Source organism: Rissa tridactyla, chromosome 2, assembly GCF_028500815.1.
Source record: "Rissa tridactyla isolate bRisTri1 chromosome 2, bRisTri1.patW.cur.20221130, whole genome shotgun sequence".
Lineage (NCBI taxonomy): Eukaryota > Metazoa > Chordata > Aves > Charadriiformes > Laridae > Rissa > Rissa tridactyla.
The window spans coordinates 22,706,849-22,734,321 of record NC_071467.1 but is presented as its reverse complement, the minus strand read 5'-3'; the positions used below and the strand labels follow the sequence as shown (position 1 = coordinate 22,734,321).

The window sequence follows — 27,473 nt, the reverse complement described above, 5'->3', positions numbered from 1 at the left end:
AATTGAAAATGTTCACTCAGGCAATACTCCGATAAAAGTCAAAATCCTGCTGCTGCTCAGAAGGATTTTGCGTCTTTACCTTGTACTTCTGTTAAAATGAAACCCGTGATTTATAGCCAGCTGCTATTTAATCACTGTTTCCACTCGGTGCATCAGGCTCCCGCTGCGGCGGGATGGGGTTTCTTGGCCAAACAGCTCTCCCATCAGAAAGGTGTTATTATCATCCGCAGAGCAAATTCCTGCACACTTGGAAGAGGGTGCTCCCAGGGGACCGGCAGGGCGGCCCTGCGGTGCCCGCGACCCCCGCAGCCCCGGCCCGGCCCGGGGGTGCCGGCATCGCCCGGGGCGAGCTCGGCGGGGCCCGGCCCGAGGGGGCGGGAGCCCCCCGGCCCCCGTGCCAATGGCTGCGGGGGGGGTGGCTCTGCCTGGACGTTCCCGCTCGGTTACAGGATGGAAATTCCCGGCCTCCCCGGGGAGGGAGCTCGGGCTCCGCGCTCTGAAAGGCTCATTTATCCCCGCGCTGCCGCTCAGAGCGGCGGACACGGGCTCCAGCCGCCCCCCGGCCCCGCCGCACCCCCGCCGCCCCCCGCCCGCGCCATGCCCCGCGCCCCCGCCGCCGCCCCGCTGCTGCTGCTGGCGCTGCTGCTGGCCGCGGCCCCCCCCGCCCGGCGGCTCGGAGAGCCCGAAGGGGAAGCAGAAGGCGCTCCGGCAGCGGGAGGTGGTGGACGTGGTGAGAGCGGCGGCGGGACGGGGCGCGGGGCTGGGGGCGGCCGGTCCCGGGGCGGCGGGGACGGGACTGGGGCGGGGGGGGGTGGTGGGGGCGCTTGGCGGGGTGAAGGCGGGGGGAGGGGGAAACGGCCGAAAGGGAACTGGGGGGAAAAACCCCACCCAAAACCAACAAAACCCACCGGTTTTCGAAAAACCTCGCTGCGGGCAGGGCAGCGCCGGGCTCGCCGCCGGGTCTGCCGGCGCCGCCTGGGTTCCCTCGCCCAGTTTTGATTAAAGCCTCGGTTGCGCCGAGTCAGGAAAATGCTGGGAAAGGGTTGGACGGGCTTGGGCAGAAACCGCTGGATTTCGGCGTGTCTTCGTGTTTCCTACCTCGGGGCCGAGCCCGTGGGGTTTGCGGCTGCCGCCGGCAGAGTCCCCGCTCCCCGGCATCGCCCCGCCGGAGCGGAGAGAAGGGGGAGAGGGGGAAGGAGGGAGGGAGGGAGAGATGGAGGGAGGGAGGGGGACATCGCGGCGGGAATAAAGGCAGCACTGTGAGCTGATCCCTGCCCTCTGCAGATCGCAGGGGCGACGCCGAAATCGTTACAACCCTTGCAACCTAAGTGGTAAATGCTGTTTAGTTCCTAAAAGGTTAGTGGATAAATAATAAACGACAAGAAGAGAAATGAAAGGACTGCTCTTTAGCAGCCATTAGGTCCTGTGAAAACTGCATCTGAACACTTACTGAGCCCGCTTTTCCTTGGAGTCGCATTAATGCGTTATTCCCTTTGGCACCTGGGACTGCATACCGCTGTTTGCAATTCCATTGCAACTAGAAACCTGAATGCATTGGGACTATCCCATCTCAGGGACAGAAGAAAGGAGGGAGATTTTCCAGTCCTTGGAATGTAGAAAGCAGATGTGAAGCTGTTTCCGTGAGCTGCAGGACTGCCGTTCACCTCCTATAGGAAATCAGTGGCATGGCCGCTTCTTCTACCATCTCCTGAGAGATCCCCCAAAGTGATGTGCTGGAAGCACCGCTGGTAGCAAAGCTCCTTCCCTTTCTCACCACCTCATTACCCTTTTGCTTTTATTGTGGAAATTGAATTGCATCGAGAATAAGGACACATGGAGGAGCTTACGTTTTCTGTTGGAGCAGTGTTCTAGGGTCCCCCATTTCTCTTGCATTGCTCCATGCTTTTGGGTGCAGCGGAGTGAGCAGCAAAGCACAGGTAAATCGACGGCAGCTGAGCCAGGCACAGCCCGGTTGTACAGACCGCTTCAGCTAAAGCCCTTCCAGAGCATGCCTGAGAGGGGATACTGCTTTTGGCGGACATTTTCAAAGATGTTTTATGCGTTTCCAGCTTAAGAAAGCGTGAAAAAGACTTGATTTGGCAAGCATAGATAAATCTAGTTGAAGTGGAGCCTGAAGCCCAGGTAATTCTTTGGCTCACATCAGTTTTTTTGGGTGTGCAGCGGCTAAGCTGCTCTCTCTGGCAGGAAGCAGTGCGGCTCAGGGCAGCAGCTCCTCCTTCGGGGCAGCCCTGTCCCCTCCTGGTGCCATGGTGACCCCAAGGGACAGGGGGGCGGTGGGTCTGAGCCTTGGCCTGCCCCCCAGCTCTTGCTGATTTCCCCATCTTAGGATTTCTGTGGTGAGTAACCACATGTAAAACCAGAGCCCAGTCACTGTTACAAACAGAGTCCAACGGGAAAAGAGCAGCAAAAGCAGATGACCCGTGCTGTGTGAAATAGAAATGTCTTTGCATCATTCTCATGGTCCCTAGGTCGGTCGGTGCCAAGCTACCTTCTCTCCTGCTAATTTTTTTTAAACATGGCCTGCTTGATTATAATATCCCACTATTTCCACTGCCATTTGCCAACAGTGTTTTCTTTGGTGAAGGTAGTAAGGGAACGCCAGCATCCACTAGTCCAGCTCTCATCTCATGTCTTTCTAGACCTCTTCATATAGTCACTGAGTCACTGAGCCTGTGATGCCCGTACTGGTTTTTGCACCAAAGCACGGGAAAAGGAGCAACCCCAGAAGAGGAAAGTTCACCAGTCTGACAAGGGAGAGTGGGCAGGGGCCGTGGTTTACAGCTCCCGGTGCAGGTGGTGGCATGGCTTGCAGGAGGGGGAATAGTTGCATGATCGCTTCTTTTTGAAACAGGTGAGGACTAGGTGGTTTAAAATGGATAAAGAGAAATAGGAGTCAGAAAGGGGAAGAGCAGAATATAGTGACCTGTGAGGATCTGGGATGAAAACTGGAGGAAGCAGTCAGCCACCAGATGGGAAAGAACATTTGAAGTGAAGGCCCTGCTGCCACCAGCCCCTGCAGGTTCCTGCTTAACGTTTCTGTGCCGGCTCTGCCGGCTCCACACGCGTGGGCTCCCCCCCGGCATCCAGCGCTCGTGCAAAGCTCTGGGCTGCACAAACCTATTCCCCAAGGAGGGCAAACCCAAATCTCCTATGGTATGGAGGCAACGTGTGTTAACACGCAGTTTGGGAGAGCAATATTTGCCCTTTCCTAATGTTGTGATGTTAGGGAGGAAGTTAGCGTGCTGTCCTCCCATGTGTGCCTTCCCACCACTATGGATGGGATTCTGAGGTCAGGATTATGCCAGGGTGCAGCTTCCCATGTCCCCGTCAACACCGACACTCTGCATGGGCGCTGGAGCCTGACTTGCGTGGCTTCACTGTCGCAATGTCATTCTGGTTCAAAGGAGTGGTGACAGGAGAAAACCGGTGTTAACTCCGCTGTCTATGGAATGCAAAAGTTTCTCTACTTTAAAAAATTAAAAGGACAAAATAATAATGAAAGCTTATTAGCTGAGACAGTTACACAAGCAATGGTGGGGTAGGAGAAAGTAACTATTAACATATAAATCTTCTTTTTGTTTCTCTATTGGAATGTTTTGAATCTTCTGAGGTTTTCCAACAGGTTTTAGTCCTTGGACTGGGCCCATTTTTAATTCCAGGATTTATGCATCTTTAATAAAATAATTGGTATCTTAATTTGCAGGAAGTTCTGCTGGCACTGCTTATCTTTGAAATTTTTTTTTCCTGCTTTTTCCTCTACTCAAACAGTTTCCTTGGTGATCCAGAAATATCCCATTAGCTTGTGTCACAGCAGGGCGTTTGTGTTTTGTTGTTGTTGTTTGTTTGTGTTTAACTTGGTTGGCCTCAACGGACAGAAGCAGCAAGGTCTGTTCTGTATTTCAGTACAACGGCGGCGTGTGCTTGCAAGGCCCCAGTGGCGTTCCTGGACGGGATGGAAACCCTGGAGCCAACGGGATCCCCGGGACACCTGGAATCCCGGGACGGGACGGGCTGAAGGGGGAGAAGGGGGAGTGCATGCGTGAGAGCATCGAGGAGTCCTGGACGCCCAACTTCAAGCAGTGTTCGTGGAGTGCACTTAATTACGGCATCGATCTCGGGAAGATAGCCGTAAGTTAGCTTTGCCCAGGCTGCTGCACCTCACCCACCTCTGTGAGCTGGGCAGTGCCAGCCGTACAGATTTCATATTGGAGCCTTTTTCTACATGTAAGGGTGAACTTTGCAAAGGTTCAGCTACTTTAGATCCATCTCAGCTGTGTTTTACAGCTACGTGCCCATTTCAGTTCTGTATTAGTTTCAAAAGAATGAAACTCTTAGGAGAAAGCCTCTCCTCTGAGGACAGGCTGAGAGAGCTGGGCTTGTTCAGCCTGGAGAAGAGAAGACTCCAGGGAGACCTTATAGCGGCCTTCCAGTACCTGAAGGGGGCCTGCAGGAAAGCCGGGGAGGGGCTGTTTGCAAGGGCACGTAGCGATAGGACGAGGGGCAATGGTTTTAAACTAGAGCAGGGTGGGTTTAGATTAGACATTAGGAAGAAGTTCTTTACAATGAGGGTGGTGAGACACTGGAACAGGTTGCCCAGAGAGGTGGTGGAGGCCCCGTCCCCGGAGACATTCAAGGCCAGGCTGGATGAAGCTCGGAGCAACCTGATCTAGTTGAAGATGTCCCTGTTTACTTCAGGGGGTTGGACTAGATGACCTTTAAAGGCCCCTTCCAACCCATTCTATGATCCTATGATGTGGCTGGTGTAAGAGTACGTAGAGGACCAGATCTATAACCGCAAGGCTGAAAGTCACACTATCGATAAAGTACCTCCAGCTTGCCCAAAGTACGGCAAGGGTCTTGCCGTTTCGTTCGTAAGGAACAGGAGAAACGTACATCTTTAAGCTGTCAGCTGTGCATGTCTTTCTTTACAATTCCTGCTTCAAAACAGTTGTTCACTGAAACTCAGTTGCCGGCTGCTACTGCAGACAGGATGAGCACTGGTCAGAGTTAACAAGTGTTACCCAGACTAACCCAAACAGCCTGTCCTCCACCAGTGGCCCTGGGTATAAAACTTCCAAACACTACGGTCCAAGCCTAGATGAAGGGAAGAAATCCCAGCTCAATCCCAGATGAAGCAATGCCCAGATTGGTTGGAATAATTTAACTGCTATAGCTGTGGCTGGAGTGAGAACCAACTTTTTTGGGCAGGCATTTCTCACTGCCTTGCACTAGCAGAACTGTCCCTAGGTTTTTTTTTTTTGCACCCCCCCCCCCCCCATGATGTCCAGCATTTTGAAGGCAGAATAACAACCTCTTAAAAACCTGTGAGTGTTTCTTTTTCGCTTGTGGAGATTTTATCAGGGTTTAAGCCTCTCACAAATCTTGTGATAGTTGTTAAATCCAGGATTTCTGGTAACGGAGACAGAAATTGTACTGTCCTCTCATGCAAGGACTTGAGTGCAGCTTTCAGACAGCTCATACCCCTTTACATAAAGCTCAGAAAGTAACTAGGTTGCCAACCTAACAGCAGGTATTATCTAAATAAAGTTAAGAATTTCCACGAGCCCCCTTCTCCATTACCATCCATGAGGTGCTGTTGCTGATTTACATCTTTGCACCGTATGGTATTTGCAAGGCTCTTTTTTCTTTTTCTCAAGGAGGGAAGGGACTAAAGAGAAGTGCCAAAACATTCTGAAATAAATATAAATATATTCTTAATATATTTGTCAGTATAAATCTATTTCCTGAATGTAAGTATATAGAAAACAAATAGGCTCAAATCCAGAGGTTTCTACCAAAGCATTTTTGTCTCCTCTTAGGAATGTACGTTTACAAAGATGCGCTCGAACAGTGCTCTCCGTGTTCTCTTCAGTGGATCGCTTCGGCTAAAATGCAAAAACGCCTGTTGCCAGCGCTGGTACTTTACTTTTAATGGAGCAGAATGTGCCGGGCCACTTCCTATTGAAGCCATAATATATTTAGACCAAGGAAGCCCGGAGCTGAATTCTACCATTAATATACATCGAACTTCTTCAGGTATGTATGTCAAGACCACATGAACAGAGAGGGAGTAGAAACCAGTAGCGAATGGAGTTACCAAGTGCAGAGCGTCCAGGCTGCCGTAGAAAGTTGAGTAACTGACGGAAGAGGCAGAGGAGTGGACAACTAACGCTTGGTACTCTGCTGTCTCACACCTGAGTAGCAACAGCAACAGTGTTAGGATTATTTATTAAGCGATGCTTTATTACTGTGGAATTTCATGGTACTTAACATCCTGTGATTTAGAAATGGGAAAAATTTCTGTCCAGACAGTTCTCCTGTTCTCTGTGCTGTATTAGTGTAGGGAGAAACTGCCTTGCTGCCAAGTAGACGGTGTCATCCTGGCTTAAAATACTGATTTTTTGCATTATCTGTCCATGAAGTGAGACTTATTCCTCCTGGAATTTCTAGTGTAATTTTCAGGCGAGGCACAAAAGTACCTCCGAAGTGAAATATTTAGGAACAATTGCTCCATGGCTAAGCAAAAGGCAAATTAGTGAAGTCATTCAACATCAGTGGAGGGAGCTGATACTAGGAAAAGGGGTCTAACGTGAAGTCTGTATTCTGTCTCCTTTCTGATGGTCGATACTTACACCCTGAGAAGTATTTCTAAAACCAAAAAGGTTGCGTTAATTTAACAGCCTTCTGGCTGTGAATACTCTCCACGTTACATCAGTGGTTTAAGCTGTATTTTGTTGAAGCCCTGTGATGCCAGTAGCCCAGCTCTTTGCAAAAGGCCATTTTTCTCGCTGTACTAGTTCACGACTGCACAAAATCCAACGTCTAGAACTATGAGAGCTTTTTTCTGTCAAGGGGTAGGTCCCACCTGTCCTCATTAACCCACCTCCAACTAGCGGTGGTAGTGGGGAAACAAAAAGGGCAACTTAAGTGGAACTTTATACAGAAGCAGTGAATTCGGAGCGGGAAAGACTGCAGGGTGGCAATCACCTTTGCAGGGCTCAGCTGTGGAAGCCAGCTATGGCTGTGTCCCCGTCCCCCCACCCCATCACTGCTAAAAAGTTGGCTGGATGGGACTGAAGCCACATCCTAGCTACCTGCTTGTAAATTTGGGCATTTAAAGAAGCAGGCACGCCTCCCATTTAGCCATCCTGTGGATTGTGATCTGCTTCAGGTACTGCAACAGACATCGGGAAGCAGCACGGATAAAGGCAGTGCACGACTCTGTAACCACATCTCTAAGTAACAGTATTTATTTCTAAAAACGCCATTCAGGTTTAACTAAATAGCATGAGCTTGCAATGAACTGCTCTTCTTCAGTACTTGCGTCCCCCTTCAGTTGTGAAATACAAAGCGATTGCCAAGGTAACCTGATTTTTGTCTCTAACCAGTGGAAGGTCTGTGTGAAGGGATCAACGCTGGCTTGGTGGATATTGCCATCTGGGTCGGGACTTGCTCAGATTATCCGAGGGGAGATGCTTCTACTGGATGGAATTCAGTCTCCCGAATCATCATTGAAGAACTGCCAAAATAACTTTCCCTCCCTTTTTATAATCTCTTTTTTTTTTTTTTATTTTGTACAATTTTCTTCAGAATTTATTTCTAGAGTTGGATGCAAGCATTTGACTGAAAGGCACCAAACTCTTGCATCTGTAGTGTTTGTCAAGCCTTCTTTTGCACATTGCAGAGGCTTTTTGTAATAACCATTTTAGAATATAAATATCAATCCCAAGTTCATTAACTTTTTAAATTCCTTGTTTAATGTATGAAAATATACCACCAGCATTTTAAGAATGAACTGTAACTTTTTGTATCAAATAAATAGGACCTTTTACAAAAAAAAAATCATGGCTATTTTATTGATCATCAGACTGTTTAAGGTATTTTACATGGTGTTACGATACACAATTTTTGTAGAAGACTTCATAGAAAGTTCTAAGAAAGTAAACTCGTGTCTTGGCTTTAGCCTTCAGAAAACACATGTAACATCTACTCCTGTGAACCTACAACACAACAGGATGCTCTGCTGTTACAGTCTTAAAGTCTCCCATCAAACTCCTGGTGACGTAACTGTGACCTAGATGATGTGGTAAACGTTAAATACCTCATTCTGAATAACTAAGTGAAAACAGACTGTCTTCGCTCTCCTTCCCCCTTTCGCTTCTCGATAGACTGGATGGCAGTATAAACATCTATTACTGGTCTCCACTATTAGCATGCAGATACTAAATAATTTTACAGTTACAAAACTTAGTTTCATTGCCCCAGTAAAAGAATGCTCCCGGATTTAGCCTTTCAGATATATACAATCACTTTGGTGTTAATTAAAAGCTAGGTATATTAAATAGTTTGGAAGATATAGAAGTAAGGCAGGTTGAAATGCCTCGGCTTTCAAAAACTCTACTGGTAAAGTGAAAGAAAGATGTCACAGCTATTTGACTGCAGCCTCCACACCGGACAAGTGACAACACTGATCACGCCAGCACAGCATTAGCTTCAGTGTTTTAAATATTTTCTTCCAAATGCAGCAAGTGATATACTCAAATATTATTTAAAAATTGTAGATTCTAAAGGGAAACAATAGTCATGTTTATATTACAAAATTTCAATTTTACATTAATGAAATAAAAAAACACTAAGAAAAAGCATGTACAACATGCAGAAATCTACACTCTTCCCAGAAATTAAAAAGAAAAAACCATTAAATCTGAGTTAAGGAATTTATTTCAGCTATTTAGGATTAAATCTCAGCTTTTTTTTTTCTGACCGGGTTATAAAAGACTCTGCCCAGGCATCTCTCAAATTGGTAGCTCTTGTCTGCAGCTTTTGTTAAGAATGCTAGAGGAACACACCTGCAGCGAGGAGAGCGTTCGGGCTGTCCCAACTGCCAGCTTACGCGTGCTAGTGCTGCAAGCCAGCAAATTATACAGCTGCTATTTTGACTCTGAAGAACTCTACTGTTTTCATTGGCTTGGACGATGGGTTTTAAGGTATCTGGACACAAACAGGTTACTATGAGCTAAGCTATGGTGTGAATGTACAGAATGTCAGTTACCTTACAGTAACTGATTGTGCACATGTGTGTAGCCCGTCTTTGCATTTGTCCTGGAGCACGAGTGAGCTGTTCTGGGCCTAGAGCACACTGGTCCAGGGTAGTAAGTGCACAACTTTTATTTTTTTCTTATGATTTATTCGTATGTCTTCACAATATTTTTTGGACCCTGGGTGGCAGAGTTAAGTCGGTGTTTCATTAAACTCATCCTGCATACTAGAAAACACACAAAACCAAGTAAACACCCTCCAAAGGCAGAAGTTAGTAGCTGTTAGGGATCTATAAAGTAATTTGTATGGTAAACTCCAGTAAATTTGATCTTCACCTAAATACACATGGAAACCCTCATAATAAAAAACAAACGAGCCATCGTGGCCACATGCCCTTTTCAGATGAGATTATCAACTGTATTAGTAGATGGGATCATGCAAGAGAAAGTGTAAATTATTAATAAGGTTAAGTATACACAAAATGTGGTATGTGGCAATAGTATCAATAGAAACAAGCAAGTGGATTGGTGAATTAAGATTTAAAATATTAAACCAATTCTCCAATCTGTTAAACTTTTATAAAAAAGCCTTATTTCTGCTTTAGGTTAGTCTTCTGTTAACTGAAAACTTCTCTAAGTGATCATTCAGGTGTTTTGCTGGATAGTATCCTCTGCTCCTTATGATCTGATTATTTTCCCCTACCTGTTGAATAATCTTTGCTATCTTATTTCCTCCTTAGTTAAGTGATACTTTCTAGATACTTCTTAATACCTTCTTACTAACAGGATAAGGCAGATGTTATGGCCAGTAATGTATTTTCTTACAGAAGAACTAAAAAAATTAAAAAAACCCCCAGATCTCCAAAAAGTATTTCTCCTTGACAGCAATTACTGGCATGCAAATAAACATCATTATTATACGAATTTACTGAGATGTACTGTAATTTAGTGTATCACTGATAGCAATCAATATATTCTTACAGTCCTTTCCCTAGACCAAATCAGAAGACATTAATGGATTGTTTTGGGTTTTTTTTAAATAAAGTTCTGTGCACAATATTTTTTAGACTACTTATGGAATAATTTTTTTTCCAGAGAATATTATTGAAAATAAGCATGGTCATATTGTTGTTACAATAGTTTGAAAACAGCATCACATGGGATTACTAGAGAAAACCCTCATTTTTAAAATGTTCGCCTACTTTCAAGTATGTATTTACTTAGTAATATTTGGTCAGATGTATCAGTAATGGAGACAGAATCTTGCTCAGAGAGAGAGAGGACAGACAGGGAAGAGAGAGAAAATTAATTAAGTGGCCAGCGATGCACACAACATACACTTTGGTCTGGTGCTAAAAGCAAGCCAAAAACCACAACGCAAGTCTGTCCTGGTATGAGACAAGAACTGGGTTTCATCAGATTGGCAATTATTCAAACCCAGGAACGGACAGCTGTTTTACAAAACAAACTGAGTTTCCAAACTGCACCCCACTGAGGCAGCATTTTTGTGTTGGATGAACAATGGAATCTGGAACATTCCATATGCTAAAATCTGACAAATAACACAGAGGTGGATTCAGAAGACATTGCTGTAAACAACTACATACATACTTTCTTCGTGAGATTCAGATAAAGATTTAAGAAAGTTTTGACAGACCCCAGAGTTGCTTTTATATGAAGTTTCCCACTTCTGTAGGAGTAGAATCTGACCAATTGTTATCTTCAGACTTGTCAAAACAGATTAGTCCATTATTCCAGACGGGCCAGGATGAATTGAATTGCTGCACAGCTGCCTTCACCCAGTCACAGTGCTATTATTTCACAGTTGCAGAGGCATCTGTTTCAAGCAGACACAGCTGATTCAGAGAGGAAGGCAGCAACGCAGGAACATTCAGCAGAAGAGATGCTGGCAGGGTTTTACTATCTCCAGGTTCTTTCCTCAAAATACTAAGTAGATCAATTCACAGTGTCAAAAAAACCTGACGAACTAAATCTCTCCGAGATCATAAATACAAAAAATAAAGGATAGATTCCTTATGAACACAAGCTCGTACCTTTAATGATTTTCTTTTCTAAAACCAAGTAAAAAACCAGAGACATTTTCATAAACGACAAAGGTAATACAGCAGGCAGGAGTCACTCTGATCACATTGGGGATAATTCCTTTGTAAAATCCATGAATTCCTTCTTTCCTTTAAAGACACAGAAAAACATTTAGTTTTAATTAATGTTTTTTAATAGAAATCAGACATAAAACAAAAGCTGGCATTTTTCTTCTTGTGCTGTCCCTGAGAGAGGTACTTTAGGTTAGGAATGACAATTTTAGAATAATTTCTTGTTTTAAGAGTGTTTTAAGTGTTTTAAGAGCTACAATATATCAAATCTTCACCCATCATTTTCTCTTCTGAACATACAATAGTATTCTGTAGATCAGTTATTTAGCCTAGGGTTTGGGTGGGTTTTTTGTGGTGGTTTTTTTTTTTTTTGGTATTGTCTAAGTAGGAGGCAATTTGCTATCTTTCTTCATGCCACAAAAAATTATTAAAATAACTTCAAATTTCTGCAGCCTGTTCCAAAAAGCATTTACATATTTAATCTCACTGAAGCCAGCAGGGCTGGAAGGCTTGGTGGTTTTGGCTCTTTTAATAGCAAGTGATCTGAGGGTCAACATAGCTAAGGAAAGTCAGCGTTTATTTTCAGAGAATTAAAGCACCTTCTCCAGAACTTTGCTTCCACTGGCCAATAAATGAGAATCCAACCTCTCCCAGTCTGAATCAGAGTATTCATGTTAGGGCTGTTAAAAAGTTTCAAAGACTTTTAATCTCAGCTCCCTATTTTCCAGCTTCGTAAAGGCCTAGGACACCTGGAGCGGTGAGTACAGCTAACACAGATCCTGGAAAGCACCTGGGTGAGGTTTACACTGCCCTCCCTAGGGCTCTGGGTTGCATTTGTTTCATAATGAGTACGGTAGCGGCCCCGGAATGGCTGTATACATTCACATTTTTATCAGAAATAGTAAGCCTTCCTATAGACTGCGGCACTGAAGGGCACAGTGCTGAGACATCAGAGCTATTTTCGCTTTGAACCAGCTTCAGTCAAAACGGTTGTACTGCCCCCGAGCCAGGGGTGGTCCTGGAACAACACAGCCTCATTCACTTATTCCGGTGGCACCTTTCAGTACCCCAGGACTCAGCTGACTCGATTCGCATCTCTCTAGCAAGATGCTGCACCCAGAAACATTGTCCAAAGCAAGATTAATATTGTCTGCATACTGCAAAGGTGGCCAAACTTAGTAACTACACAGTTCTGTGTAAAAGCTCTCACATGCCTTGTGGAGCTAAGTGAAGAGGGTTTGTGAGAAGATATGCATAGGTGTGAGCTCTAAAAGTCCTATGGGAAGCTGGGACTAGACTACAAATGCAGTCAGGGCCCAGGGTAATCCAGGGACATCAGTATAAACATCTCTGGCTAGCTCACTTCCTCTTGCCAGGAATTTGGATTAGCCACAATTCCCAGCGGCACAACACTCCTGTCGCGTGTGATGATCTAAAGCAGTTCAAGTGAGACTTCATTGTTTAAGAGCCCCAAAACAGCCAACTCAATGTTATATTTTAACCTGTCGGTGAAATTTGCAGGGGAAGAGAGAAGGGAGACAGAATAAACAACAGAAGCATGCAGGCCAGCATTGACCCTCTCCTATCTCCTCCTTTGTCCTTAGATTTTCTATTAGTGGCATTTTGCACAAAATTACTTTGCACAGCTAACGTTTTGTTTGCTCTGAGCTGTGCTGGTTCAGCAAGTCAGCATGGAAGCCAGCAAACATAGTTCTGATTCTGTAAGACTCACTTTCCAAGATGTAAGCTTTTAATTCTGCATGCCTACCTCCATGTCCTGCGGATCACATCGAACACACCAGAATATGTATTATGCTGATCTTGAAGGCGAGCTCGCACAACTTGATAGGGATACGTTGCTGACACAGCAAATATTTTGGATACAGCTGCCATCATTATGTATTCCACAGTGTTCTAAAAGCAACAAAAATTACCAGGCTTGCCTTAAGTACGGTTTAAATTAGCCAATTTCCCCAAATCTTACTTGATTTTTAAATGTTAAACTAAACAATACTCTAGATTTTTCCCCTTTATAATATGCACATTTTAAAAAAATGGCAATGTTTACTATACACTGTGCTACAAATCATTGTAAAATGTGTCGTGCCCTCTCTTTCCTAGTAAGTGAAACACTTCTTCCAAAAGTAACTACCTTTGCCCAACTTGCATTTGACCAGTTTTCCATGTAAGTGTTTAAGATCACAACCCATGGTTCCACAAAGTAAGAAAAAAAACACATTCCTCCATAAATTTCCGCTTATTCACATGCCACAACACATTTTTATTCTCAAGAATCGTACCAATTTTGTATCTGCTGCTCTGTTTCTATACTTGTTGTATCTCAGTTTCAAATCCTCATACGCCATGAACTGAAGTGCTCCATGTGAAGTTCCAAACAGACCAGGCACAAATCCCTAAAAAAGAAAGGAATAAAGCAAGGTTAAACAACACACAAAAACTATACAACTTGACAGAGTGCAGCTTACACACATGTGTATGTCCTCCATTACTTTACAAATTGTGACTGCACAACTGTCACTGTGCAGTATCACTCAAAGCCGATTCTGGGCTGGCATTGTTAACGGCAGGCATCACACAAAAGTGTAATAGATGTTACTTTTCTCCAAATGACATACAGGCTAAAGGCACCTAATGAGAGAGCAAGATAAAACAAGTGGCCTAGGGACTCCACCTCACAGAGCGCAAAGCACAGGTCTTAAAAAGCTGGTAACATGGAAAAGGATTGCAAGAATACAAATCAAGTTGCAGTCTTGCAAATGTGCTGCTGAGTGCCTGCCCCTTTCCAGGAACTGCCACTATGCTGTTCAGTTCCCACCTGAAACTAGTAAGAGCAATGACAGAAGCTGGCGTCACTTCAGTGAGGGCAGTCATCAGGAGTAGAGGTACAAAAAAATTCCTGTGATCAGGTCCTAGAGATAGATATATACGTATTTGTATGTGTAAATGTGTATCCATAACATATATATATACATTTCTATACAAAAAATGTGTGTGTATATACAGGATCATAGAGTCATTTAGGTTCAAAAAGACCTTTAAGATCATCGAGTCCAACCGTAAACCTAACACTGCCAAGTCCACTACTAAACCATGTCGCTAAATGCCATATATACACATCTTTTAAATACCTCCAGGGATGGTGACTCAACCACTCCCCTGGGCAGCCTGTTCCAATGCTCGATAACCCTTTTGGTGAAGAAATTTTTCCTAATATCCAATCTAAATCTCCCCTGGCACAACTTGAGGCTGTTTCCTCTTGTCCAATCACTTGTTACTTGGGAGAAGAGACTGACCTCCACTTCTCTACAACCCGCTTTCAGGTAGTTGTAGGGAGCAATAAGGTCTCCCCTCAGCCTCCGCTCCTCATAAGACTTGTGCTCCAGACCCTTCACCAACTTTGTTGCCCTTTGGACACGCTCCAGCGCACGCACGCGCACACACACACACACACTGGAAAAGCTAACTCATACAAGGGCTTATGGATAATTTACATTAAAGAAATAAATCTAAGATTAGGATCAGTTTGAGTGCATTCCTCACCCTACCCAGAGCACATCCCAAGGCAGCCCAGCAGAGATGACCAAAGGTGTAACAAAGCAGTCGGGGAAATGCTCCCCATTTGTAAGAGGCAGTAATGGACAGTAAGAGTATAATAAGAAAATACACAGAAAGCTTTTCGTTCAAAAAAGTTGAAATGAAGGGGGGAAACAGGTATTTTCTGAAATGTCTCTACAAAAAAGACAAGGCAGGAGTTCCTTCAGAGGCAGGATTAGCTCAGCTGAAGATGAGCTGACAGCTGCATGGGTTCTGAGAAGCATTAATTCTCTTTTGAAGAGTTGGTTGCTTACACTGGAAAAATACAAATAAGTGGGGAATTAATCATCTTGGCCAGAAAGGACTAAGGGAGCCAAAAGCTTGCTGGAAACTGCTGCAAAAGGACAACTATAATGGAGTACGTGATCAAAATGTGGATAAAAGGACTCAAAGAACCAAAATTTCCCCAAAAATGCTGGTATCAAACAGTTTTATCTTATTTCCCATGATCCATTCAGGTAAGACAGAGGAATTAAAAGATGTGTCCAGACACACAAAACTCTGTATTAGACTAAACTGTAAGCCCAGAATGTTGAATAGACTTATCAGTATGATACTAAGAGCCTGGAGAAGGAGAAGAAAAAGAGAAGGGATCCTGGTAGGAGTCCACTGGAATAGTGTAACAGCACAAAATGATAAATTACTTCATAAACTCCTAACTTTCAGAAAAAAACCCAACCCAACCTGAAAACAACAGGAGGCATAACAATTGCAGAGAGCTTCTACCACTTCAGAGATTAGCTCTCTGCATGGTATAGATTTCTGAAGTTTATGATATTACAGCCATTCAGGAAGCGATCTTTAGGATCTCTTTGATAAACAAGAATGAATTTCTTCTCACAGTAGAAAATAAGGGTCATAAACCAATCATCAGTGATCATTAACTGATAAAAGGCATTAAGGGCTAGCTAAAGTCCCAGAAAATAGATTTCCCAAATAAGAACGAGTGGAATTAAAGCAAACATCTATATTTCATCAACTGTGAGCATAATCAGAATTTTGTTTAGTTGGGCACAACAGAGGGAAAAGGACAACTTTGGTTTTCAGAAATCCTGAATCAGAAAAGAAAATTAACCTGTAATATAAAAACAGAAGAGGAGGAACACAGAAAAACAAAATTATTGAAAATATCAAAGAAAAAAATTATCTGAGTCAGCTGAGCAAGGAACAATATGAAATTTATGTATAGTGATAGCAGAGAAAATCTTCAGAAACATGCCCATGATTAGACAGTAAAACCGTTAAAAGACAGAGGAAATAATTGCCTTCTACTTGGAAAGAATCAGAATGGTGTTTTTATATCATAGGAGAATGAGGCAATATTTTCCCCACCAACAAAAGAAGAATGTTAAACAACATTTAAAAGTGCTAAACTCTTAAATTTAAGCCAGCAGATTTGGATAACTTGCACCCAAGGGTCCTAAAGCATCTAGTGATGATACTTGCTAAATGAGTACCAGCACAGTCTAAGTCTTGTGCTGATGGGGAAAGCTTCCAAAGACTGAAGGACTTTTAATGTTGGGCCAATATTAAAAAATCCAAGAAGGGAGTGAGGCAACCGTCGGCCAGTGTGCCTCAGCAAAATAAGAGCTGACCCGGGCTTCTATTGATCATACAAAACAATGTGTTCTTATGGAAAATGTTTCGAAGCAAAACTGGTTTCTTCATAGTAATGAAATATCTTGGCTGAGGAAGTCTGAAATATATTCCTACTCTATTTTCTTATTCTTACTTTTTTACACAAAAATCTTTCTTGCTACAAAATTTAATAGAATTTGAAATTTATTTTTCATCTATAACGTGACTGTGCAGATCAATTTTAAAATAATTTCATTTTATGTACTTCTTGTTATTTTTTACTTTAATATTCAAAACATATCTTCAGAAGATTTTTGCCATGAGGGCTTAACAGCATCAATGGTTGCTCAAAGAAGTCCTGTTTGAATTCTCTTTTGGAGAATTAGAACAATAGACAGAATTAAATATGTAATTAGAAATCTAAATGGTAAAGCATATAATTCTGAACAGTAGACAGCGGGGAAAAAAACAGATTTTAAAGTTGGCTTAAACAGCTGTAAATGCCGAAGAATCCAAGACAAAAGAAAAACAACCTGTTGCTTAATATTTCAAAGGTCGCCCATAACAATGAAAAGGAACAGGCAAATGTATATAGTGGAAAGCCTGTGCTCCTTAGTAAAGCAGGGAACAAGGTTCATTTGGTGATGTGGTACTCGCATTGCTGCCTGAAGCGTCTGAGAGCGCTCACGCCAGAGCAGCCTCTGCTGTACATTTCAAACTAACGCAGCAGATTGTCCCTGTAATCTGTTTAGCGCTGTCTTCATTTGGGTTCTCAGAGTGCCAAAGACCAGTAATATCAGAGCACCCTGCTCTGACAACTTGCGCAGAAAAACACTGGAAGTATAACATTATCTCCCTATGCATCTTGATCCCTTCATGGTGAAAAATTATACCATCTTTTATGTGAAAATTACTTACACTTCTGTCTCTCTGTAGAACCTGGGACTAAAGCTAGAATCAAGATGGCCAAATCTCAGTGGATTTTGCTACATACAAGTACAAAGACATAGAAAGTCATTAGCTTACAAGGTTCACATTTGCAAGAGGTAAAAAAAAGCATAAGCAAAAAGCATAGCAAAATAAAGAGAGCTAAGTGCCTTAGACATTAATGGACTGGAAAATATACTTTACCCTCAGAGTATAGAAACTTGCCTGCCAAAGGTGAAATGACAATACAGAAGTGTATGATATATCTATTTCACTTTGTAACAAGCACAAATTACTGCTAGGATTTTTTTGTTGTTGTTGTTAGCATACTGCATTATTATTCTTAGTCTTGGTGACTCTATATTTTCCTTTAATCTGTTTACATTTTCTGCACTTCCTTTTCACTTTACTGTTGTCTCTTAAGCATTGCTTTATTTCTAATTGCTGCTTCTACATCATTGCTGAAAGAGAACAAAACTGAAAATACAAATACAGAAACATGGGGGCCAGGAAGAATGTCAGTTGCATTCCTGACGGATTTTTAGTAGTCTGTCACTGTAGACTATACATCTAACAGTTTCCCAAGCGCTCAGAGGTATTTTATGTTTTTCTGAAAGTGCCAACTCTTACAATCTTACGATTATTTTACAATGTTTGGTCTCTCCTGCCTTACGCTTGAAAAGAACCGTACAGCACTCTTAACACGAAGCTGGTTGCATGACATCCAACTTCATGGCAAAGTAATTTCTAGAGCTCAGATCTCCAACAGATCTATAGGTGTGTTCAAATTGCATAACCTCAAGCTGTTTTTTCCTCAGCTGGGTGTGCAGCAGAGCAGCTCTGTCCCCAGTCATCTGAGGGACGGAGGCCAAAGGACAAAGCTTAATGGATGGACAGTGGGGATGATCGCTGGGATAATCAGTGAAGGAAAGGCTCCTATCTTTTCAAAACCAGGCCAAGTTCAAGAAGAACAGGTTATTGAGGAACCCAGCTTCCGATGAACTATAGTTTAATGAACGAACAATACCTGGCAGAGCTAATAAAGACAGCTTTGATCCCTGGTAGAAAGATCAATGCCTCCTGACATTACTAGTCTTGTGCCTCAAGGACTGAAAGAATTGCTCAGACCAGTAAGAGCGTCTTGTGCAACAGAGTGCAAGATACGGAATTGCTTGGACAGAAATACCATTCTTTAGATGACATCTAAATTGATTAATCTCAAATTAATCAGAAATAAATGACTTCCAGATTTTATTTCCAACTTGTGGTGGTATTCTCTGAGATCCCTTATTTGCTATAAGGAACTCTATCTGGAATTCAGATTATGAGGAAAACAAAGACATTTGCATGCATTACAGCTCCTGCAACTCAGGACAATTAACAAAATTTCAACCATCAAATTTCAAATAAAGTAAGAAAGAGAAAAAATGAAAACTCCCCCCAAAACAGAAAACAAAGGAAGGCTAAAGTATGGACAAGTTGAAGAACCACCTGAAGAGGTGCCTTTTTCCCCAGTATAGACAAGGATGAGAGAATCTAGACATCGAATGAAAGCTGCTCAGTATGCTTAGTTATATAGGTCACCCAGGACCTACCTAGGTCACCTTCTTTGCAGATTTAAGCAAGTAATTTGCTCTTTTAAAGGAAGTACCTGGTTTAACTCTCCACTTGCAGATTACCACTACAATGAAGTGTCTAGCGCCAAAGGCAACACGTGCTACATGCAGGAATAATCTGAAAAGTAACTCAATGGAAGGACATCTTAAACCCTAAGAGATGCAAGAAATTATAACTTATCTACATGGAACAGAGCAGACATCCAGGCAGGCAAATCAGAAATCCTGACAATTTCCATTTAGGAATAATTAAGGTGCTTTGTTCCTGGTGTCAGAATTCGGCATTCATTGCTACGTAGCATACGAGGACAGCATTCAGCATAGGACGGATTATATTTTTCACACAAATAAAAGAAGTTAATGTTCAGTAATCAGGACAATTCCTAAGAGATAGTGTTCTTGTTCTATAGCATTACTCGCAGAAAAGCCAGCATGAACTAAAATAGGTTTCTTCACACCTCCAGGCACTGATGAATGCATCTTGATGTCATGGCCTGAAGGAAGGAGGAGGCAAAAAGTCCAAATCCAGTTGCCATCTGTTTCCCTAAATTAGAGTGAATAAAACACCCACACATATGCAGACCATATTTCGAATTCTGCAAATTTTATGGATTTAGAGATGACAGATCGCAGACCAATAACTAGAGGGCAAACGAGCAGTTGTGAAACCATCCATTGTGGCAGAAAAAATTAGCAACTACTTTAGTCATATGTTATGTTCCAAAAGGTGTCAGAAAGAAAGAGATAAGGGATGAAGTGGGAGAAAGCACTAGCAGCAAGACAGATTACAGTATTGCTGCCCTCCTTAACCAAATTCTAATTATAGGAAGACTCTAAAAAATTAAAAAGCAGCTTGTAGTTTACTCTCATTTCAGCATTATCACCTAATAGAAGATGGCTTAGCCATAAAGCTTACACTCTATTCTTCAGTGATTTCCTGTATTTCAACAGTATAATAGCTTTTCTTCCAATTAAGCCTCTTCACTGCAGCGCTTCAGTGGGAAAGAAGACGCAGAATAAAAGTGAGTGAGCTAATACAAAACATGACTTTTTTGTAGATAAGTATTTACAAATCTCACCATGCCACTGAGTGGTGCCAGCCAATCCTGGAATTTTTTTTAAATTTTATTACCTTATATAAGCCACGTATGCCCTCCATCTTGTATATCTTCATAAGAGCATCAAACATTCCTTTGTATTGCCGCTTTGATGGATCAACACCAGCGTTATATTGTAGCACAAGTCGTGTCTTCGTTACCCATATTGGGTTTGTAATACAGAGAGTCATGGCTCCTGAGAACAGATGGAAGTTAGACTGATTGTTACGCCAAATCCAAAGCTTGTCCCAGTTTTTTCAGTACGGTGTAACACAGGCTTCTACAATGACAAAGCTACTTATCCTACAAGAGTACTCGTGTTACTTAAAACAAGTGAACTTTATGCCCATCACTGTTCCCTCTCTCTGCCTTCAAAGCTCACAATCAAGTCCAACCTACTCGTGCTGGGGGTACTTCTGCGGAGCATGTGCCTTTTGCATATTCCTCGTACATCCCATTTTTTCCGTCACCTTTCCACAGTCAGTGGTGTAATTTCTTAATGTACTCCTGATTGCCCAAGTTATTCTTTTGGGTATACAACTGTTCAAAATTTAATGGAAGCCATGACAAATTTGCTTTATCATATTGACAGGTTAACAGAAGCAACCTGTTACAGCATTACAGGTTATTGAAAATACAGTTGTAAAATTAACCCATTACTATTTTTCACATCAAACAATATGGCCTATATTTCAACATTAAATGAATGCTCCAACATCCTAATAAAGAGTCTTGTCAATTGCCTAGATTAAATACAACACAGAAGCATGTAAAAGAATATATGTTAGAAACAATATATTAAAAGTCTTGCTGACAGAAGTTGTATTTTTATTCCAGATCTTTAGTTTCTAAGAAAACTTGGACCATAGATAAAGATTTTCAAAGACCAATTCACTTACTCTACTACACTCAATAGGCCTTCTCTTTTCCAGGTCTAAGCGTTAAACATTTAATGAGTTAACAAGCTGATAGCAGCAGATTTATATAGTTATATTTTGTGACTCAATGTAGTACTAAATATGGAAAACGCTTATACACAACGAAAACAAGGTCAAAAGGCATTTTGACAACTGCCATTCCTGAGCAAAACTGAAAAGACCGCGGTGAACTGTCTATTCATCTTAGACATCATTAATTTATTTACAGACAACAAATGATTGCATTTGGACTTGAAGACTTAGACTTGCCACCTGTAAGAAAAAGCAGCACTGACACACAAAGACAGGGAGCAACATATGGAAAGGCTAGAAGCAAACATTAATCTTCTCTGCGTTTAAACTCACCAGCCTCTGCAGCTGACACTAGGTGTTCGGTTGCACTGAGACTTTCCAGCTTCCCTTCCTTCTTGTAAGCTTTGATGGCATTGTAACTGTAAAATGTAAAATATGTTTTGGCAAAGGTGAAAACAAACCTACATCACTAAAAAAAAAAAAAAAAAAACCAAAACAACAAAACACCTCACTTAAGATCACAGAAAACATTAGGTGGTACACAGCCTTTGAAAGCAGATATCTAAGCAAATGATCTTTGTTTAGTTGATTAATTGATCTCTGAGCAGTTAGGTCTTAAAAGTGAAATATGGTAATACATATTTAAATTGATAAAGTGTTACTGTCAGTATGAACAGGACTGCGTCTTGAAACAGCTATCTGATCTCACGAATTAACTTCTAAAAGAAACCGATTAGATAGCCTCCTTTTTACTGAGAGCAACAGTGACAGGTATCTATCTTCTAGCTCAGAAATACACTGAGCTTTCTTCTCTTGATCCAGTTTCCAGACTTTGTGGATTGAGAAACTGTAAACAGGAACTGAAGCGTCAATAGAAACCTATAGCAAAACTTGAGGACTGAAGTACAACAATAGAATCATAGAATCATAGGGTTGGAAGGGACCTCTGGAGATCATCTAGTCCAACCCCCCTGCCAGAGCAGGGTTACCCAGAGCAGGTTGCACACGAACACGTCCAGGCGGGTTCTGAACGTCTCCAGAGATGGAGACTCCACCACCTCTCTGGGCAGCCTGTGCCAGTGCTCTGCCACCCTCAAAGTAAAGAAGTTCCTCCTCATGTTTAGGTGGAACTTCCTGTGCTCAAGTTTGTGCCCATTACCAATACTTGCTGGTGGGGGTGGCTGACACACTGGAAGGCTGTGCCACCATACAGAGAGACCTAGACAGGTTGGAGATTTGGGCAGAGAGGATCCTTATGAAATTCAACAAGGGCAAGTGTAGGGTGCTGCACCTGGGGAGGAATAACCCCATGCACCAGCACAGGTTGGGGGCTGACCTGCTGGAGAGCAGATCGATGGAAAGATACCTGGGAGTCCTGATGGACAACAGGATGACCATGAGCCAGCAATGTGCCCTTGTGGCCAAGGCAGCCAATGGCATCCTGGGGTGCATCAAGACGAGTGTGGCCAGCAGGTCGAGAGAGGTCATCCTCCCCCTCTACTCTGCCTTGGTGAGGCTGCACCTGGAGTTCTGTGTCCAGTTCTGGGCTCCCCGGTTCAAGAGGGACAGGGAGCTGCTGGAGAGGGTACAGCAAAGGGGTACATCCCCCTTTGCTGGGATGGATACATCCCCAAGATGATTAGGGGACTGGAACACCTCTCTTATGAAGAAAGACTGAGGGATTTGGGTCTTTTCAGTCTGGAAAAATGACGACTGAGGGGGGAACTTATCCATGCTTATAAATACTTAAAGGGTGGGTGTCAGGAGGATGGGGCCAGGCTCTTTTCAGTGGTGCCTGGCAACAGGACAAGGGGTAATGGGCACAAACTTGAGCATAGGAAGTTCCACCTAAACATGAGGAGGAACTTCTTTACTTTGAGGGTGGCAGAGCCCTGGAACAGGCTGCCCAGAGAGGTGGTGGAGTCTCCGTCTCTGGAGACATTCCAACCCCGCCTGGACGTGTTCCTGTACAACCTGCTCTGGGTGACCCTGCTCTGGCAGGGGGGTTGGACTAGATGATCTCCAGAGGTCCCTTCCAACCCTATGATTCTATGAATAACAGTCTAGACAACTGACAAGTGAGATTTGCACAGGCACACCAAGTAACTATTCCCTGAAGTATTTCAATTAATACAGATCAGCAGTAAATCAGGTCAGTTACACAGCTATTAAAGTAGAAAAGAGTGAGTATTAAAAAACGGGGTTTATAAGCAAAGCCCATCAACTCACAGAAGCAATGAAAGAAATGAGCGTCACTAAAATTATTAAAAATCAGTTAAACATTTAGCTTTAGTAGAAAACTTTATTGTGTTCTCTAATTCTTAACACGACATTTTAGGTTTTTATTTTTTCTGAGGTTTTAAGCACTTTTAGAGGATTCTTCATGAATGATGTCACCATCTCTCAAGTTCCTTAGTATTTTCACAGCATCAAGGGAATGCACTGTACTCGACAAATTAACGAGTCTCTGACTCAAACTGCTTAAATTCTAAACCAAACAAACCATAATAAATGGTAACAGACCTGAACTTACTAAAAGAATCACAAGTTTATAAGCCACTTAACACATTTTTATACCCCCCAAAGAAGATGCAGGGTATATCTGAACATTACATTGCACAGGATATGACACATTTTACAGTTCTACTTACAAGAAAAAGTAAAGTCCCCAGGAAGCCCCTGCTCCCAACATGTTTGGAGTTACCCCTTGATATAAACCTCGCAGTCCTTCATGCTTCCAGACAGTGGTCATACAGTGGAGAATCCCATTGTATTTTGGCCTTAGCTCCAATCCATCGCTTACTACGAAAGAAAGAAATTATAATGGAAAACATTTCGGGAAACATGACATTCAGCTGTGTAAAAGCCATCTCATAAGTACACAGCACCCAAAGCAAGTTGCAAACAAACATGAAACCTAACTGATCAGCTGTATTTTAAAAGTATTCTTTTAAAAGTACATGACAGTTGGGGTTTACAGCTTTCTAACTCTAGTTAAAGAACTTAGGAAAAATAAAAAGGGAAAAAGAAACAAAAAAAAAAAGAAAAAGAACTTTTAAGGTCTCTGCAAGAGGAAAGTTCCCATCAATCTGACAAGGCTAAATAAATGCACTGCTGTGCATTTTTGGTGACCAGCAGCTTTGAATTGAAGTTTTTTGTCTCTTCCTTTTGGTGCCCCAGCAATTTTGCATCATATTTCAAGTGATATGTGTGGGGTCTACATTTCTTTAAGGAGTTTAGGCAAGCCCCAAATAACAACTCTCAAATTCAATCTTCCTCTTTAAAATGTTCTATAAATATCTGAATATTTTCAACAGGTCATGTCTTATTGATTCCAAAGTCAGTTTTTACCAGAACACACAAAGGTTATTTCCATCAAAAATTCCCGTTCTATTATATTCTAAATTCTATTATATTCTAATTTCTATTCTAAATAAATGGATTTGCAAGAAAACACCAAATGCATACACTTCTCCCACCCAATAACCAAACAGCTGGACATCCAAATATTCAGAAAGCATCACTGTCAAAAAGATAAAAAACATGCAAGGTTTTGTTTGATAGATTTCATTTAGAACACAGAAACTCATGCAACTTACAGGGGTAACTACTATTGTTCCTACCGTAACAGCAAGAGAGTAAGTTCGTTGCTGTCAACATGCGTGATACAGCGCACAATGAAATGACAAGAGGTAACAGACACAAGATGGAACAGAGGGAATTCTGACCACAACTTTTTCTCCATTGGAGTGGTCATATACTGGAAAAAGTTGCCTGAAGAGGCATCTTTGGAGCTACTCAGAACTCTAGCAGACAAGACCCTGAGCAATTCGATCTAAACAGACCTTATCCAAGTAGGGGGTGAACTCCAAAGATCTCTTCTGACCTAAATTACTCTCGCCAATATAGCAGCACCTTTCATCCTTAATATAGACATAGGGCTGAATTGCAGTTTTACTGAAAATTAATCTCAAAGTGTTACAGTCAGCACAGATTTTGTGTCCCCATCAAGATTAATCCTAGTAATCATTAATTTCAGATGTTTTCTGTTCAGTGACACATTCTCCTTTGAACTTTCTGTACAGTACTGTACATCGTGACTTCAGGACTAAAGACAAAATGCTTTTTCTGAGCACACTGTGACAAGGCCTCAACACCTTGACAGTCACTGAAAACTTGGCACAAATTAAATGCCTCTTTTCTCCATCCTGAATAAGCATTGCTAGACATTTTCCAAAGAGCTTTCTGAATTTTTTATCATGCTGTCATTAAATCAGGTATATGAACATATTAAACAAGGTGGGAAATCAGAGACAGGAATGCAAGTCTGTCTGCCAAGGACACTGCCAAGAATCTTCACAGCATTTGATTTCTGATCTCAGCTCTTACTTCCTGATTGAAGACAAAACATAGGAATCGTTATTTTCAACCCAAACAAGCGTGTAAAATTTTCCCTTTCTCTCTCTACAGTCTGACTAAAAAGCTACCTGGAGGTATGGCAGAGTAAGTTTAACATTGGAGTACCAGCAAATAACTTAGGTATAGTTCAAAAACATACCAGTGCAGCGTCAAAAACTGGAAAGGGCTGTTAATGATACTCATATGCAGCAGGGAGGAAGAGCCTGCATCCTTAAGTGACATCTAAACTCAAAGCATATCAGCAACTTATTCTTTCCTGTGCCAAAAGGTGTATTCTCCAGGTATCAAGAATCAATACATGAGTTATTCTGTTAAAAGATGGACTTCAGATCTTAATGATGTGGAACAAACTTTTGCAAAAAAGCCATGAGTGTTGGTGAGTCCAACCAAAATCTGACAGATGGAAATCAGGAAGAAAACTGATACCATCTATATAGAATCATAGAGTAATTTAGGCTGGCAGTGACCTCCAGAGGTCATCTAATCCAACGCCCTGCTCAAAAGATCTAATTAGATCAGGTTACTCGGGGACGTGTCCAGTCGGTTCCTAGACATTTCCAAAGCTGAAGAGATTACAGCCTCTCTGGGTAACGGTTTCCAGTATTTGGCCACCCTCATGGTAAAAATCCTTTTTCCTAATAAATAGCTGGAATTTTCCATGTTCCCGCTTGTCCTCCAATCACATAGTCATAGACTGCAACAATCTCCCCCCTCAGCCTTTTCTTGGTGAGGCCGAACTGATCCTGTCCTGTCAGCCTGTCCTCCTGTGTCGCGTGCTCCAGCCCCTTCACCAGCCTGGTGGCCTCCACTGGAATCGGGCCAGCATGTCAATGTCTTCCTTGTACTGATGAGCCCCAAACTAGAGGCAGGACTTCAGACGCAGTCTTACAAGTGCAAAATAAAGGAGCGCTTCTGCTAGCTACACTCTTGATAACACAGCCCAGGATGTGCCCGCACTAGGACATGCAGGAAAGTGTTTAAATCCAACTTTGCAAAAAGCGTTGTTTGGAAACGTGATGCTTTAAATCTTGTAAAACTTCTCTGTGATACTTCACTACTTGGTTTTGATACCTTAAACACCCAGGTATCCATTTCAGATAACAATCCAACCATACAGCAAAATGTTTCAACCTCTGTAAAAGAGAATATGATAAAAGGGCAAGCTGTTTCTCATAGTAACAGCAAATTCAATAGGGAGAAGCTGACACGCTTCCCTGCAGAAAAACAAACAAGTTAGATTTCTCTGTAAAACAATACCGCTACTGTTAGCAACCAGGATTATTGTAAAACTACTGTTGTGCTTTGAGCGTTGAAAATCTTTGGCATCAAGGTGAACTTTGACCGTTGGTTGGAGACAATCTGCCTGTTAAAATCAGACTCTCGGAGTCTCGCTGCGCCCTATGGCACTGGTGGCCGTGAAGGAGAGGGTACAGCCTAGTCAGCCCTCTGATCCGACCGAAAACAGCACGTTTTACAGTCCCCAGAAACGACAAGAAGATCAAACTTTGGGATCGGGGCAAAAAGAACCGGAGACCGTCCCTTTCGGCCCACGGACAGGTTATTCCAAGCCGCGGAGCTGCCCTGCCAGCGCCCGTTGTCAGCCCTAGGGACACCCGGGCAGGCTGGGCCCGGCCGGGCCCCCCTCGGGAAGGCGCCGGTAGGGAACGGCGAGCTCGGAGGGGCCCGCACTCGCCCAGCGCGAAGCACGCCCGGCCTACGCGGGGGGCGCCGGCCTCGGGGGCTCACACCCCGCGGGGGCGGCCGCCACCTCTGCCTGCGGGAGCCGCGGCAGCCCCCGCCTCAGGCACCGCAGGCCTTGCGGCGCGGGGCCCGCAGCCTCCCCGGACCCGGCCTCACCTGCGAAGCGGATCTTGACCAGGTCGAGCGGGTGGAGCACCAGGGTGGAGACCACGCCGCCGCTCAGCCCCGCCGCCAGGTTCTCCAGCTGCACGTGGCGGAAGAGGGACCGCAGGGGCGGCGGCGCCGCCGCCGGCGCTTCCGCGGCGCAGACGGGGCCCGGAGCGCTCATCGCCGGCGGCGGCGGCGGCGCGTGGGCAAGGGGCGGGGCGGGGCGGGACAGGGGCGGAGCTCCCTCCCT

At 43.2% G+C, this 27,473-nt stretch overlaps 2 protein-coding genes across 2 annotated transcripts; one reads left to right on the top strand and one right to left on the bottom strand.

The window, feature by feature from the left end:
• Window positions 1-597: 597 nt before the first annotated feature.
• On the top strand, window positions 598-7,841 carry CTHRC1 (collagen triple helix repeat containing 1). The gene is given in 5 exon segments (XM_054190411.1): window positions 598-657; window positions 659-730; window positions 3,925-4,149; window positions 5,841-6,057; window positions 7,410-7,841. Coding segments are annotated over 5 exon segments (717 nt in total). The 3' UTR covers window positions 7,553-7,841.
• A 6-nt stretch (window positions 7,842-7,847) lies between these two features.
• Window positions 7,848-27,439, bottom strand: SLC25A32 (solute carrier family 25 member 32). The gene is made up of 8 exons (XM_054190410.1): window positions 27,233-27,439; window positions 23,608-23,758; window positions 21,290-21,375; window positions 20,042-20,202; window positions 13,474-13,587; window positions 12,942-13,087; window positions 11,114-11,251; window positions 7,848-11,006 (listed from the first exon to the last, which is right to left on the bottom strand). Exons 1-7 carry the CDS (start codon window positions 27,402-27,404, stop codon window positions 11,116-11,118), a joined length of 966 nt encoding a protein of 321 aa, XP_054046385.1. The 5' UTR covers window positions 27,405-27,439; the 3' UTR covers window positions 7,848-11,006; window positions 11,114-11,115.
• Window positions 27,440-27,473: the final 34 nt, after the last annotated feature.